This window comes from Phyllostomus discolor, chromosome 1, assembly GCF_004126475.2.
Source record: "Phyllostomus discolor isolate MPI-MPIP mPhyDis1 chromosome 1, mPhyDis1.pri.v3, whole genome shotgun sequence".
NCBI classification, from domain to species: domain Eukaryota; kingdom Metazoa; phylum Chordata; class Mammalia; order Chiroptera; family Phyllostomidae; genus Phyllostomus; species Phyllostomus discolor.
In genome coordinates, this window is record NC_040903.2 from 41,884,785 (window position 1) to 41,902,359 (window position 17,575).

The 17,575-nt window shown below is 34.3% G+C and overlaps 1 protein-coding gene across 1 annotated transcript in view; it reads right to left on the reverse strand.

The window, feature by feature from the left end:
• The window catches only part of LOC114491858 (transmembrane protease serine 11F), a 56,227-nt gene that overhangs the window by 11,538 nt on the left and 27,114 nt on the right, over positions 1-17,575 (reverse strand). The window contains exons 3-6 of the mRNA XM_036021318.1: positions 13,906-14,024; positions 8,201-8,268; positions 5,986-6,149; positions 3,171-3,209 (exon numbers count right to left, since the gene is read on the reverse strand). Coding sequence (XP_035877211.1) covers positions 3,171-3,209; positions 5,986-6,149; positions 8,201-8,268; positions 13,906-14,024 — 390 coding nt within the window. The remainder of the gene's footprint in view (positions 1-3,170; positions 3,210-5,985; positions 6,150-8,200; positions 8,269-13,905; positions 14,025-17,575) is intronic.

Consider the following 17,575-nt stretch of genomic DNA (forward strand, 5'->3'; position numbering starts at 1 on the left):
GTCTCTGAGGTTATCTGTAGGGTTCCTACTAATCTTATCAAGGTTCAGAAGAAATATTTACTATTATTTCAAGGCATCCAATCCAGGAATCAACTTCTGTTTCTCTACATAAAGCATATATAGATGAATAAGTAGATTGGTAGATAATTTATTGATCACCAAAAATGTATAGAACCCGTATGATGAGTACCTGTAAGAAGGGGACTGGGGGAGGTAGAAGAGGGTATAGGCGAGTTAAATGGTGATGAAAGGAGACTTGGCTTGGGGTGGTGAACACACAATATAATATAGAGATGATGTATTATAGAATTGTACACCTATACATTTATTAACCAATGTCACCCTAATAAATTCAATAAAAAGACTTAACATGCTAAGTGTTTTAGATACATTTACAAAAATCACTTTTCAAAAGAGAAAATTCAGCCTTGTAAAGAGAACATAAATTGCTGGAGGTCACCCAGCTGGGTGACAGTTGGTAAGTGACAGTTGGATATAAAATGAAAAGGATCTACATCAAAGTGTATAGTTTTACTGCTAAAAGAGAGCTCAGTAATGTAGGCCATGATTCTCCCTTGACATAAATCTATATGTTGTCTTTGCAAAACCCTGAATTTCAACAATAATGACCTTTTAAAGTACCATATGATTTATTCATATGGAGAGTCTAATGAACAACTAAACTAACAAACAAAATAGAGATAGACTTGTAGACAGAGAGCAGGCTGAGAGCCCTGGGAGGGTTGGGTAGGTGGGAGAGGCATAGAGGGATCAAGTGAAAAAATAAAAACAAGAGAAAGAACTCATGGACACAAACAACAGTGTAGTAATTGTGGAGGGGAGCGGGTAGGCAGAGGTAGAAGAGTGTATGGTGGTGGAAAAATAATAAATATATATATCTCTATATATAGATAGATAGATATATCTCCTTGAAAGAATAGTTTCTTCTAAAGTTTATTGGGGTTGACATTGGTTAATAACATTATATAAGTTTGAAATGTACATTCTATAATACATTGCACTGAAGATTGCGTTGTGTGTTCACCACCACAAATCTAATCTCCCTCTGTTGCCAAAATATTTGGCCCCCTTTATCTTTTTCATTCTCTTCCCATCCCCCACTCTCTCTAGTAACTGCCTTTCAGTTGTCTGTGTCCCTAAGATACAGCAGTATCAGGGCCCCTTACATCAGATAATATATAATCTCCGAATACAAATATATTACTGAAAGTTATTTTCTACAAAAACTTTTAGGACACATTTGCTTGGTATCAGCAAAGACATGCAAGAAAATATGACCTTAATATAACAAAAGCAGGCAACTCTAAGAGAATATACGCTGAGATAAGATCACATATAACAAAAGTGCTTTATATAATGAAATAAAGTTCAAGAAATCACTAAAAAAAATTAACAGATATAAAATCCATATGGATGAAGTAATGAGAAAAAAATGAGACCCGACAATTGATACAAGTTGTTTACATAAGTATAGAATTGGTAAAAAATAATAATAATTCTTTCAGAATGCAGTGGAGAGTAACTTGAGCTGGAACTATAAATAATAATTGATATGAAGGGCAGAATATGGACATTCAAATACATCATTTGTATTCCTGAGTAAGAAAGAAATGAACAAATGAAACAGAATCAATCATCAAATTTATAATGGAAGAACATTTTTCCAGAATAAGAAAAAATATAGTGTCCACATTGAAAACACTCTTGGTGTCCTTGTCAAAATTCAGTAAATATACAACCACTTCTACATCTCTTGGTAAACAAGTTATAGAGATTTCCTATATTCATCAGAAACTAAAAAGATACCCTACATAAGAATAAAACTCACACCAGCCTTAGATTTCTATTCTATAGCAAAAATACTAGAAGAAAACAGAATATCCTGTATAGAATTATCAGGAAAAGTTTATGAACAAATGATCCTAGGAGACATTGAAATAAAGGAAATGGAAAGATATTCTTACATCTGCAAACACTCAGACAATATACCATTTGTATAATTTTGTTTAAAATGACTTAAAGATATGGCTTAGCAGACCAAAAGGTAATGCTAAATTAAGACTCAAGAATGGAAAATAGTAAATATTAATATAACAGGAGATTTTAGTGATAAGTAAATAATTGTAACTATGGGGATAAAATGGAACATAATGTTTAAAAAACAATATTAATCAACTATTTACAGATTAAGTGATAAGTAAAATTGTGAAGTTATTTATATAAGACTGGAAAGTCAATTGAAGTTGAGGAGAGGAATTTAGACTATGTTTTTCATTATGCATAATTCTTGCTTTATCCTTGAGTTTGATAACTAAAAAGATAAAGGTTCATATACGGATTTAACAAACATAAAGGCAAGCAAGAAGATATGTGTATTAAAAAATGTGTTAATAAAAAAGACAGAACTCAATGGAAGAAAAAATATTTACCAAAAGCCTGAAACATGAATAAGAACAAATATATATGAGCATTGACAATATTTGAAAATATGGTAAATTTTGCATGTTACATATAGAGAACATTCATTGTTTTTTAGTGTTCTTATAATGTTTTAATAGACATATATTTTTCCATAAAAAAACATAAATATGTATCAGTTTTGGGAGTGGTGATACAAAAATGACTATAACAAATATTTTAACAAAAATGCAACCCCAAAGAAACCCCAAAATTTTAACAGGAAGAAGCCTAACTAGTTACAAATTTAAAACACTCTCTGAATTGTGATAGTATATTAAAATATAATTATTTAATAAAATAGTAAAATAAAATGTTAGATATATAGGTACATATGTTATATCAAAAATGCTATGTACTTTTTATCATAATCTGTAAGCTGGAAATTTTAAAATCACATTTAGTATAAATTTATAAATTTAAATAGCTTAAAAGTAATAAACAATAATAAAAAACTAAGCGTTTGACAAAAATATAAAATGAACAAAAATTCTTGTTTCTTGTGGTGATTATTTTATGTTATTGTATACATGAATATGAAGTCATTACATTGTACAGCTGAAATTAATATCATGTTATATTAATTATACCTCAATTTAAAAAACCCTTGCTACATTTTACTAACTTTTTATGGCTTTTATACAGTATCTTTACTATAAAAGACACAGTTAATTGTGGGTTTTGGAACTTACGGCTGTTTAGAAGATTCCTCATCTTTTTGCTGTCAATAGCTGAAATAAACAAAACATGAATTAGTTGGTAGAAGAATATGTTCTTATTTTTATGTAATTTTTCTCAAATTGTCTCTTTAGGAAATGCTTACTATCCAAAGCATGTGTATTTCAAAAGAACATGAGATTTTTCATAGCCAAGTTCTAAATAACCCTCTACTCTGATTTAATCTCAAATGTATAAGTTTAATTTAAAATAAAAAGGGAGCATTTTGGTTTTAATTTTTGCTGAGAAATTAGAAAATTAGAAAAGAACGGTAAAGATAAATGTCCCTGATTGCTTTCTTTGGGAGCTTCAGTAAAACTCATGAAAGCAATCTCTGATTCCTATTACAATTGGTGCTCACTATATCAGGTGCACTAACCTATGTGTAGTTAGTTATGTTGAAAAGGCAGCTCCAGAGAACTGAAGGCATTGCAGACCCGTCACAGCTCAATTTTCAGGCTTCGGTCTACAAGGGGTTGGAATACATTTAATGCAGGTTGATGGCTTTCTCTCACTGAGGATTCTCTCTCAGATGATTGGGCTCAGGCACCAGGCACTAGAGGCAGGAAGCTCTCTCATATACACCCAGTCCAGGGACACCACCCCATCACAATCTGTCCTCCACTTTATGCCTCCCTCTGTGACATCTTTTTCCTTCAAATGTATCTCAGTGTTCATTTAAGCTCTGTGTCATTTAATTTTTGGTGGTTAGGTGTTTGTTTAATTTTGGTTATTTGTTCAGAAAAAAAGAAAAATATATGATAAGTTGCTCAGGAATGTTGACTTTCCCAAAAGAAGGATGTGAGTCCCAAATCATACTAGCGGTTTTCTGGATATTCCAATTCTCTTTGTTTAACAAGAGATTGGGTTGGCCTAAAAGTCTGTCCATTTTTTTCCATAAGATTGCTCTAGTAGCACTTAGTTGTCTTCAACGTCATTCAAAACAATTTTGTTAGATAGTATTTTGATAGCTGTCATATCACTGTGCATTAAAAAAACTTACCAAAATTGATGAATTTTTGTGTAGCTATTTTAATGTTGAAGATGGAAAAATACACATTTTTTTGCATATTATGCTTTATTGTTTCAAGAAAGGTAAAACACAACTGAAACACACAAAAAAGATATTTGCAATGTGTAGAGAAGGTGCTGTTACTGATCGAATGTGCAAAAGGTGGTTTGAGAAGGTTTGTGCTAGGGATTTGTTGCTGGGCAACATTCAATGGTCAGGTAGACCCATTGAAGTTGATAGAGATCAAATCGAGACATAAATTGAGAACAATCAACATTACACTATTAGGGAGATAGCTGACATACTCAAAATATCCAAATCAATAACGTTATTGGTAAAACTAAAATGTATCTTTTATTTTATAGGAAAAACCATACAGACTTTTGGCAAACCCAATATGCATATGGCAGAAAACAATATATACAGTAGAATTTTGACCACAAAATTCTATGATCACATCTGTTAAATAGAATATAGTTATTTTTATATTAAAGCAATGCATATAATAAAAATTCGGTGTACATGACCAAGAAGGCTGAAAAAAATTTTAATGGTAAAAGGAGAAAGCCTATACTTTATCACCCATTTGATGATAGATCTTTTACTTTAGTATACGTGATCATGCATTAGGGGCAATTATATTTTCAGAAATTGAGATTTAGTTTGAGATCACCATTTGTAATATCCTGGAAAATACCAGGTTTTGTTTTAGAATATTATTGATTGATAATAAAGGTGGAAACCATACTCTTCATTATTACTAATTACTTCTTAAAAATCTTGTCATTAATGTCTATGGGGATTCCATCTCACAATGTATTTATAGGAGTTTCCCAATTTCTAACAACATAGAAAGTAACTTTAGACCATCTATTTCTTAAATTCTTGGCTGCTGAGAGGGGAAATACTTTGACATCCAAAGAACAAGTCTTATTTTCTTGTATTAAATCAGAAGTAACTGAACTTTGAAACACTTAAGCAGAAGCAATGAGCAGAGCTGGAACACCTTTGGTATATTAGAATATGCTAGAATTTGGGGAGAGGGATAAGAAAATAAAAAGACAAAATCCTGACATTGACACTTACGATCTTATTTGAAATACATTTTTTTACTTTCTCTAATTAAGTATTGATATAAAAAATAGATATGCCTCTCAACTAGGATTGCAACTAACTTTGAGGTAATCTTAGTGTGAGTTTCATAACCTTTTTGAACCTAATTTTCCTCCACTTTTGAGGGAGAACATAACAATTTTTCTAATTTTTGTTTTATAAGGAATAAATGAAGAGATAAATAAAAAAAGCTTTAAATTGGAAATAAACTGGAGAACCACTTCACAGTTCATGTCATTGTTCTTCCTATAGGGGAAAACCTTCATAAAGATGTCTATTGCTTTGATACTTCAGAAGCTAATCCTGAACTAACCTGTAAAGACCAAGTCTGGCCCCAAGGCTTGCTAGTCCCGTGCCTTACATCTTCCTTAAGTCTCAGCTTTCTTAAAATGATGAAAACAATGCCCACTCTTTTATGTTTTTGAAAATACCTAACATTACAATACATAGGGAAAATGTAGAAAGTACAGAAGAGGCCTAAACAAACATAAAACAAATATTCACAAAACTAAACTTTGCCTCAAAGTGAATTTTTATTTTAGTTTTATTCCATACTGATATATGAATATATCACTGGTGAATTCTTAAAATGAAAGGTCACACTGACATAAATTCTTATGAGAGGACTGCAAGGAAGGGAATCACAAGGTAGTGTAAGAACTTACGTGTGAGTGTAAACGATGGTTTGTTTATAGTCAAAGGCAACTGCTTTGTCTTCAGATTTTGATATAAAATATTCTCAATTCTTTTCCTAATTTGCTCAGCAATCCCAGTAGATGGGTATCGAAACATGAGCACCATAAGAATGTTCACACCGTTTTGATCTGGACTAAAGAACAAAAAGCAGATAAATAGGGATAATAATAAAGCCAGTTCTCTAATCATTAATTACTTTTAGATATGATTCACACTAAATCTAAAGTAATACAATGGATGGCATATGTGTATATCATATTTCTAAATTATCTCTGAAATGCTGGTTAAAATACAAAACTGAAAAAAAATTGTTCTCTGCCCTTACTTAGCTCATAGTCTGGAGGAGTTATGGGAGAAGGAGATGTTTATGAGCTCATGCTTTACATGCACTTAAAGGATTTGCTGTCTAAGGTACTTTGAGCCAAAGGTGTAACCATCATTATTCGTCAGAAGTGATGTGGAAAAGACAATGCTTTGTGTTCACGAAACCCAGGTTTCTTTGCCTTCTGAGAATAGATCTAGACTTAATGTCCTAGCCTCTCCTGCAGTTTATTGAAACTCCCTAGTGAATTCTAAACAATAGAATGTGAGCAGAAGTGACGTACCCCACTTCTAGGCCCAGACCCTAAAAACCTCTCATTCCATCTCCTGTGCCTTCTTTCTTCCATATCTACCAACCAGGTGTGGAAAATCCAGGGAGCGATTCTGCCATCCCTGCCAGCATCCACATCCCCTGCTGCCACTTCTGACTCTTTGAACTGAGCCACCGAAATGAAATAAACCTTTATTGTGTTAAGCCATTGGTTAACAATGGGGTTGTTAACCCCATTGGGGGGTTGATGATCAGTTAATACATGATAAGTAGATGATTAGAGAAAGCAGTTATACAAGGGAGTCTATTGATAAATATCAATTTATACTATATATATCAAATATATACCAAATATATTTATACCAAATATATCAATTAATACTATAATGTATAGGTCTTGAAAAAGCCTCTGTCACCTTTTGAGAATGAATTTAATTGGAAACATATCACAAATATGTGAAGGATGAAGGAGAGGATGAAGAAAGTAAGGAAGGAACAAGTGTAGAGAGCAGAGAAGTAAGAAAAGGCAGGAGCTCCTTAACCATATGCATATTTACTTGACCATCAAGGAGTAAAGCAGACAAATAAGTATTAAAAATACATATTTTATATATTGATATCCATAGAAAAATGTAATAACTTTCATCAAAAATGGGTAGAAAATATATTCTAATAAATGTCAAGCCTTGGATGGATTACAGTAATTTATCTTAGTCTCTGACAACAGTGTATGACCACTTTAAGAATTTATGGGTATCACCCTGGCTGGCATAGCTCAGTGGATTGAGCTCGGGCTGTGAACCAAAGTGTCGCAAGTTCGATTCCCAGTCAGGGTACATGCCTGGGTTGCAGACCATGACCCCCAGCAACCACACATTGATGTTTCTCTCTCTCTCTCTTTCTCCCTCCCTTCCCTCTCTAAAAATAAATAAATAAAATCTTTAAAAAAATTTATGGGTATTGCCTTTTATAGGAGCATAAAATTGAAAGCATTAAAAATGTAAAAATTATGGGGGAGAAGGGGGACTGTGTTTTCGGGAACAACTATAAAGGACACATGGACAAAACCAAGGAGGGTTGGAATCAGGGGAGGAAGGTGGGGATGGCTGAGGTTCAGGGGGAGTGGTAGGGGGTAAATGCAGACAACTGTACTTGAACAACAATAAGATTTTTTTAATTAAAAAATAGCAATAGAAATATAATGGCATGAAGGAAAATCCTTATTGCAGATCAACTCATAGGCTGATTGCTGGGAAGGCTTAAAATGAGGACAAACAGAACTGGGCTAAGTTCTGCTGGGTCCCTTGCTTAAGGAGCAGGATATGTTGGCAGCATTGTCCCTCCTCTGTGCATTAATTTCCTCTTGGAGAGCACCTTTATTTTTAATCCAATAAATGACAGTGTCTCTTGTCATAGAGCACCTTACATCTTTCTATTGAGACTGGCAAATGACTAGGTAGTATTAAATGGGCTACTCAAGATTCATGACATCTTTGTGTTCCAGCAAACATTAGCTCAGGGGAGCTGGGCAATTGTGTTGATCCAATGGTTCTTAATGTACTGGTTTGAAGTTGCAAACCAAGGTTACCTACCTTATTTTGATAACATGAGATTTGACAAACCGACCTGCTCCCGAAGAACGTTGAAATATCCTAGACATCTGATTAGAAAAATTTTAAAAAGTATTAGTCTTAAGAAAAATGTTATGCCTCATCTTATTGAGAGACTTGAGGCACAACAAGGATTTCAGTTTATTCTCAGATATGTGCACAGGCTATTCACAGCAGTAAGACTAACTCAGGCTCTAATCCTGAGAACTGAACAACTGTAACAAAACTGTTCAATTTTGCTGAGCTCCTGTACATGGGATAATGACAATAGCTACCTCATAGAGTTATTTGGGCATTAAATGAAGTAATGTATATCACACATTTCACACCTTGCCTGGCATATTGTCAACTAGCAATAATGTTCATTTTGATTATCATGAAATGAATTAAAATATCTGTGCTAATTTTCAAGGCAACATCCTCACTTTTAAGAAAATCCACTGTAAGTTTTCCTTATTCTCAAATATGGCATGTAGTTCATTATTGATATTAATGTGTTGATTTCTTAAGTTATTATCCCATTACTACAGCATTTGACATAATACATAACGACATCTATTGTGTGACTCTGACACCCTCACTTGTTACTCATCTCTCTGTGGCAGGCTTGCTTTCACAACTGGTGCTAGATTTAGAAGTAAGTTTCACCACACTCCATACTGTTAGCATTTTATTACTCAGCTTTTCTGATCTGAGCCAGTCAGAGATTTTGAATGTTCAGTGAATTGATTTCCCAGAGGGTTATGATTTCCAAAAGGCTGTTAAGTTGCTGTTTTCGAGACAAAAACAACAACAACACAAAACAACAAAAAAACCCCACTGAACTGAGAATCAGATATTACAAGTCCATGTAAGTTTACATAGGCCCATATCCCTGGTTAATCTTGCCCCTCAATTACTGTATGCTCTGGGAAGAGGGAATATTGCCTTCTTCCCCATAAGATTCCTCCTTCTAAACTAGTAACAATGCTTGGTAGGTTTTACCTCATAAAATATTGATTCTGCATCCTTTTCTGCAACCCCACTGCTATGCTCTAAAATCAGCTCCCTTGAACCTTGTGCCTTTGCATCTGTCCCTTTGCTGGCATGTTTGTGTGGTTCTACTCTATCTTTCCTCTTGTCAGTTGCCCTGCAATGCTGGCAACCAGGATATTTCTAGATAGAGTAGACACCTCTATATATATCACCACTAGAAATCTAGCCAGGCGAAGGGAATAACACCACTAGATAGAGTACAGTACTAGTATGACCATAAAGAACAGCTTACATGTGTTGACCCCACACTACAAGGTAGGCATGGGACTGATTCCTTTGTTTAAGCCTCACACAACCAAATGAGGAAAGTATTTCATTTATCTTTAGCATCCCCATTGTATACATGACTAAACTGAGGCTCAGGATACTTAAGTCAACTTTTCCAGAGTAGCATAGAAAGGGGTGGCTCTGCACTATGTGGTATACCTTAAACTAATACAATATTGAATGTCAACTGTAACTGAAAAGTTAAAAAAGTAATGAAAAATATTCAAACAAAAATGCACATGTATGCAGGGCACTAGGAAAGCATAACCAAGTCTGAGGTTGTGAAAGCATAGTGGTTAAGCACATTGTCAATTTGTGAGGTTGTCTCTTACTTAGGAGGCGACCGTAGAAACATCATTTAGCGTCTCTGCCTACGCATCTTCACTTGTAAAAGGGGAGTTATACGATAATTACCTTGTAAAGTTGTTGTAAAGTTATAAAGCGTGAGGAACAAGAACAAAAGAAAGTAGTGGTTCTGGCACAAGAACCCAGGGAATCTGGCCCTAGATTTTGTGTTCTTAAGTCCAGTAAGTGACACTGACAATCCTGTGTTACTTATGTGACAACAGATGTTTGGCTGGGTGGGGTAGAGCTGTCCCAGGTTGGGAAACTCTGAAAGAAGGACTCAATAAACTTTTACTTCCTGACTCTGAGTCTCATAAAAGATAGCCTCTTGGTAGGTAGCTCTTTGCTGCTTCTCAGTTTAGCCAGGCGAAGGGAACTGTTGCTCTCTAGATGCCTAGTTATCGTAAGCAGTTTCTGGAGATGTTTAACTCATGTTTATATTTTTCTAATAAAAACTCACTAGTATTACATTTAGTCCAAATTACAAAAATTAATTGTATCCTTCCCTGTTTTTGATTCAAACCATAAAGAACAGAGTATTTTATTGGAGATTATTCTATTTAAAACAAGAGTGTGTAAGTTTGTGGTAAAACAGAAGAGCTCTCCTTAAGATCAGATGCCAATTGTAGTCCTTGAACTCCAGCATTAAAAATGATACAACATGTTTGGAACAAAGTGTGGCTCTAAGAGGACACCCAGTTACTGTCTCTGGCAAGACTGGGCTCGCACTTTCCCCTCTGGCTGGGAACTACATGCGGACTGTCCTCATGGAAGATAAGTAGTTACTGGATGCCAACTAAGGGATCCCTTTCCAGATCCACCTACGAAAACAAGTCAGGCAAATTCTGCAGGTTTCCTGGTACTGTCAGGGAAATATGTACCAGCAGAGGGCAAATATACTAAGAAAACAAATCCCGTCTCCCTTTTCTCTCCAAGAAGGCTTCTTGCTAGCTCAAAGGGATTTTTCTTTCCTCTGATCTCTTAAAACACTGATCATTTAGATCATATATTTGACAATTATTTTCTGCACTGTAGTAGCTCTCATACTGTTATATCATGTTTTTAGTTCTCATATTATCTACACTTTTAGTTTATATTATTTTCCATGCATAAACTTCCATATGTAAACCACATTGTAGACTCCAGTAAGGAAGGAACTGTATATTATACAGACTGGCATTCTCCACAGCCTTGCACAAAGTAGGTGTACAATAACATTTTAATTTAAGGATGAATTCTTTGACTCTGGTTAATCTTAAACAACAGTGTAAGGAAACAACAGTATGAAGAAAAAAATTCTGGCTTTTGCATCCTTTTGTGACTCTTTCACTAATTCCAACCTCCTTCCCTTTTTCACTTTTCTATTTGTTATTCAACAATTGATTGGGAGCCTCCTATATTACAGGTACTGTGAAAACACTGGATAAAGAGCAGGGAACAAAAAGTTGTGGTCCCTGGACTCACCGACTACAGAGGTAAACAGATAGACAGTAATAAATAAATGGGCAACTAGTACAGTGAAATGATATAGAGTAATGGCGGGGGGGGTCTATAACAGGGAGGGGTTCTCCATGGAGGAGACATTTAAGTGATATCTGAAGGATAAAAAGGAGTAAGCTACCAGGAAAGCAGTGCTGTGGGACAATCTTCCAGGTAGAAGAAACAGAATGTGCAGAGGATCCAAAAGAATGTCAATACGGGTAGAGCAGGAGAAGAGTACGAAAGTTAGGAATTGTTAGAGACCAAACATCTAGATCATTGGAGACCTTCATGAGGAGCTTGGAGACTTTTTTGTTTTGGGGTTTTTTTTTTTGGTCCTCCAGGAAATCTTTTTTTTTAATTTGTCAATTATAGTTGACATTCAATATTATTTTATATTAGTTTCAGATGTCTAGGATAATGGCTAGACGTTTACATAATTTACAAAGTGACCCCCCCATAAGTCTAGTACCTAGCTGTCCATAAGAAAGAATGATATCTTGCCATCTGTGACAACATGGATGCACCTAGAGAGTGTTATGTTCAGTGAAACAAGTCAGACAGAGAAAGACATGTACCACATGATTTCACTTACATGTGGAATCTAAAGAACAAAATAAATGAACAAACAAAACAGAAAGACTCATAGAAGAGCTTGAATTTTATTCTAAGTACATTCAGAAACCACTTATGAAATTTTAAACAAAATAATACTATAATGTGTTTTTACAAGATAATTCCAGTTGCTATGTAGACAAGATATTAGAGGGTGCCTGAAATGGAAGCAGTTATTACTGTGAGTTGCCTATAGAAAGAAAAATATTAGTTAGATATAGGATGGAGATAGTGAATTAGAAGTAGAAACATGACTTGTGAATGGATCAGACATGAGCATATGGGAAATGTAGGTATTCTAGAACTAGACAAATAGTGATATCACTTGTTGAGTGGGAAAAAAGGGGAATAAGAGAGTGGGATAGGGAAGCACTTTCAAGAATTGGATTTAGATATGATAACTTTGAGGTATCCGTGGGAGATTCAAGTGGAAATGTCACATAGACAATGAACCTCACAAGTCTGGAGTTCAGAGAAATCTGGGTTAGTGATTAAAATTCTTGAAATAAAGCTACTGTATATGTCAGTACTTCCCCACTTTTTTCTGCTGAGAGGACCCCTCCTTTCCTATAGAGAAGTCATCCTGTACTTCCATATATAGCTAAATTTACCCCCTCCTTTCATTTCTCACATGGGTAGAACAGTTTTATTCTCTTAGTTAAAGTGATTATTATAAGGATGGGCAGGTATTCCAAATTTGACCTAGTAGATTGGTTTTCCATACTTTCCTCCAAGGACTATCATGGAAAATTGTCTTTTTTTGCCTCAGTAAATAACTTGGGAACATGTAGCTATTAACTATCTTCTCTGCCACGTGCATAACAATTTCTTTTCATTAAAAGCCTGTGGACGTTGTTCAAGTCTCTGAATTCCTGCATACCTGAAGCCAGATGAATCTCTAGATTTTTCCAACAGTCTTATCCATCCTTCCTTCCTTCCTGCTTCCTTTCTTCCTCCTTCCTTCACTCCCTCCCTCTTTCCTTTCCTTTCTTCTTTCCTCTCTCTCCCTCCCTCCTCACCTCCCACTCTCTTCCATTCTTTCTTTTTTTGATTCATTAATTGGGTTTCTGTTATTTTCTTCCAAATGTGTCCCATTCAACATGTGGAAGGATGAGGTCATTCATGGAGCAACAAAAGAAAGAGAAGCACAGAAAGGATCATGCCTTTGGCAATCAGGAGGCCTATGTAAATGGGACTTGTACTCTTTATAATCACATATAAGCAAATAAAGCTTTTCTTTTTAAGAAATTTCTTAAGAAGCCAAATTTACTTAAGTGATGATGAATTGTGATGAAAGAGGAATACTAGCAGATATTTGTTTCCCAGCCATCCCCCAGCTTCTATAAGTCTTGACTGAAAATAGCTCACACTTATATTTCTCCTGAGGCCTGACCTTGTCTGACCTGAGCATCTGTTTCTGTGATGTCTTGTAACTTTTTCTCCACCTTCTCTGGGCAGCCTTTGTTGTTATAACACAAATAGCCCAACCCTCTTACCTTTGTGTAGAACCAACCGTCTGATGTATCAATAATTTAGGTTTCAGACTCCCTCAGAAATGAGTCTGAGCCTGCACTTCTGAAAGCACATCTTGGTCTAACTTCTTGCTCTGTCCTTTGCTGTTGCCCTCATTTTCTTAAAAGAAGTTTCTGAAAGCCTTTGCTTAATAAATAGCTTAACCAAGAGTCTTCATCACAGACTGCACTTTTTGGGATATAAACTATATAAGGATAGAGAATTTGGAGCTAGAGAATGCTCTGCTATGCTTCTGCTCAAGTTATTTTGTCCTCATAATTGTACACCCTAGGTACAACCTAGGTGTACCACCTTATCTTCAGTTCACAGAAAAAGAAATTGAGGCATGGGAAACTAAGTACATATGACAACCACATTCAAAGTGAGGCAGAAAAACACATGTATAAACTTTTAAAAATTTCTATTGGACTTACCATTCTCTCAATCTGATGACTCCTTTGTGTAAACTCTTTTGAGGTTTTTATTCCATAACTTTCTCTGTATTTTATGTTTGTAACTTGAAAAGAGGCAAGGTAATAAAATGACTTATCATCTGGAAGGTAAAAATAAACAAAAAAATCCATGCTTAAGTACAATCAGTTCCTTGTCCCCTAAACCCAGGAAATAGGCTTATTATAATGCAGCTTATTTCTTCTTAGTACAAAATTGATTGTGAACATTTTTTCAAATACTTTGTAATTTCATCAGTGTACTCAGCTAAAATAGAATTCAGGCCTTAGAGTATACTTTCATAATACCTCATTTATAGTGTTTTTGCATACCATTTTTTCCATACAATTGGATATGCAATGTACAATGAAAAGTAAATATTAAAAGCAATTGTGAAAAGTCACATAAAATTATCATGTTCTCAAAGAATTATATGTTCAAAAAATTATCAATGTCCTCAAAGAATTACAATATAGGTACATCACAGCTAAGCTGTATTTTGAAGATACATCAAACAGGCTATCATTTTTTTCTATATTACTGATAAGTTTATTTAAATGGAAGCCTATATTTATTGTTTTCACTTTCTTTTTGCCTGTTCACTTTTCATTTCTCTGAATTTTCTACCGATGCACCACTGAAACTGCCATTGTCAAGGGCTACAGTTGTAATATCAAATGGCCAGATTTTTTTTCTTTCTTTTTTCTTTCTTAGTTTCTTTGCAGCCTTAGCCATGTTCCCTGAAACTCCATCTTTAGCATTATGAAGCCATCTTCTAGTATTTTTCCTTCCTCCTTGTCCATTCCTTTTCATTTACCTTGAGGAACTCTTTATTCCTACTTTTATCCTGAGCCACCCAATATTCTATCCTTGACTGGTCACATTAAATACGTTCTTCTGAGTGATCCTAACTGTGAGAGCCTCAATTATCAACTATCTGTTGATATTAAAAGATAAAACAAGCCATATTTAAATTTTCAACTTTCTTAGCAAATTCTAATGGGACAGTGACAAATCAAAAGTAGTTAGGAGCACTCCATCGACAGTAACTAAGGGAAATTTTTATAGAGAAGACACAGAAGAAAAGCAAGGATATTATTTGTTTGGCTACAGCTTAATTAAGTGGTTGCCTTATGTGAGAAAGCCTGTTTGTGATTGGTTGTTTTTAAGTTTCATTTTCTCAGGTAAGAGTGGATGGACTCCGGTTTAGGTTTTGGTTTGCTTACATAGACTACCAAGGTATTAGAACCACCTCAGTTCAATGACCTTCCTGTTTAACAATTGATGACTCCAATATTTTTATCTCTAGATCAGATTTCCACCATGAGTTTCAATTCTGTAACAACTGACTTCAAAGATTATTCATTGGACATCTGATAGGCATCGTATGTATTTCCAAAGGGAAATAATTATTTACCTCTTCCTCTACTCACACCTACTCTACTTCTTACATTTTCTGTCTTCATGAACACTGCCATCATCCACACAGTCACCCAAAGCTTGGCTTCATCTTCATTTTCAATATTAAATCAGTCTTGCAGTTTCTAAGTTCTATGAATGCAACCTATTGATAATTCTCAAATCATTTATCCCATCCAGAAAAACTACAACCTTAATTCAGGATCAGTCACCTGGCTACTGTCTATCCACACCAAATGACTTTTCTATAAAAAAAAGAAGTCCCCCTATCTAGATAATCTATCTTAAATGCTTAAATGTACCATTACAATCCACTTCATCACCCAGACAAGAAATTTGGGGGTGATCTTTGATCTCTTCTTAATAAAACAGCAAGGTCTGACAATGTTGTCACCCAAATTGTTAAAATCCATTCTCTATTCACAAATGCTACTGCCAGCAGTGTTCTAGGTCATTTCCTCATCTTTTATTGTCTAGAAAAGGTAATAGCTTTCTAATTATTACCTAGCTTCAGGTTCTGTTTTCCTTAAATCTATTTCCCACATAGTGGCAGAATGATCTTTCTCCATTTAAAAAAATTGAACAAATTGCTTCTCCAGCTAAAGAACTTTGGTTTTTCTCCATTTCCTCTGATAAGGAGTCTCAACCCTTTGCAATGATCTACAGAGGTTTTTCTTGACCTAGATCCTGCCAACCTCTTGAGCATATTCTTTACCACATTACCTTTAGGATTTATATTAAAACTACAGCAAACAGTATGCATTTATCTGCATTTAACATACTGATTTTTTTGCATTTCAAAATGAGGTACTATTTCAGGTGATACAAGTAAAGAGACCAATACCTTAGCTTCTCATAAGCAAAAAATTAAATAAATATTTCAATATTCAACATTTATTAAGTACATTCTATATGAGACTATGCTCAGCATTCTAATTTTTAATTAGATTATTAATTATTCATTTTTAAACATTTTTCAAATGATAAATGCTATATCAGAAACTTTGGAATTAATAGATGAGTATATATAAGAGAATAAAAATAATCTGTAGCCTTAACATCTAGAAGTAACTTATATTGTTATTTTTGCCTTTCTTTTTAAAAAAATATTGTTTTAATTGACTGAAGTTTGGTGAAGTAAAAAAGTAACATTCCTAAGATCTCACAACTGGTATATATTGGGTTTGAAATCAAAACATTTAGACTTGACCCTGAATCTCATGGCGGAACACACTGGATGCAGTCCTGGGAGTGGAGCCGGTCCTGAAGAATGAGAGGACACATGATGCTATCCTAGTTCCTAGTTCAGGCTTCACTTGCAGTTTCAAACAGTAAGCTTTAAAAAAGCCTTAGAAAGTTGAGTTGCTGGCTTTTGTGAAAATACAATACTAAAGACTATGTTCTTCAAAATAAAACAGATTCATATTTATACCATATCAAAAGATGTACTAAAAAATCCTAAATAATCCTGAAAAAATTAATCTGGATCATAAAAATATTTGTTGAAAAATGTAACTTACTATATAATTCTAAGTAACTAAAAAATAAATACCAGATAACTGGGAAACTCAGTTTTTGAAATTTTCTAGTTATTTTCATATTTCATGTGAATGGTGGTAGTGATTTCATTCATTAATATTAAAGATCCTTATATAATTATGAAGGTATAGTCATTATATATATATATATAGAGAGAGAGAGAGAGAGAGAGAGAGATACCTCCCATTATATTTCTCATTGGCATAACATATTTGTAACACATACAATGACAATAAATATACATCCAGAATACAAAAAGAACTACCCAGATCAATAGGGAAAGACAGATAACAGTAAAAAAAATGGAGAAAAGATTTGAATACCCATTTCACAAAAAAGGGAGATCTAAATGGTCAATTAATATATGGATAGGTGTCCACTGGTAGTCAGAAAAATACAAATTAAAATTACAATGATAACACTACAATGTACAACAAGTTAGCAAATATATAAAGGTATGCCAACAGCAAATATCATGTGTATATAAGAAGCAACAGGAGCGCCTATGCAGCTCTGGTAGAAAAAGTTTGGTAGTATTCGTAAAGTTAAAAAATCATATGCCCAGCAACCCAGCAATTCTACATCTGCATATGGTCCCCAGACAAACTGTAACACAGGCGTACCATATATATATACATATATATATATATATGAAGGTTCATAGCAGTATTGTTTAATATCTAAAACCTGGAATCA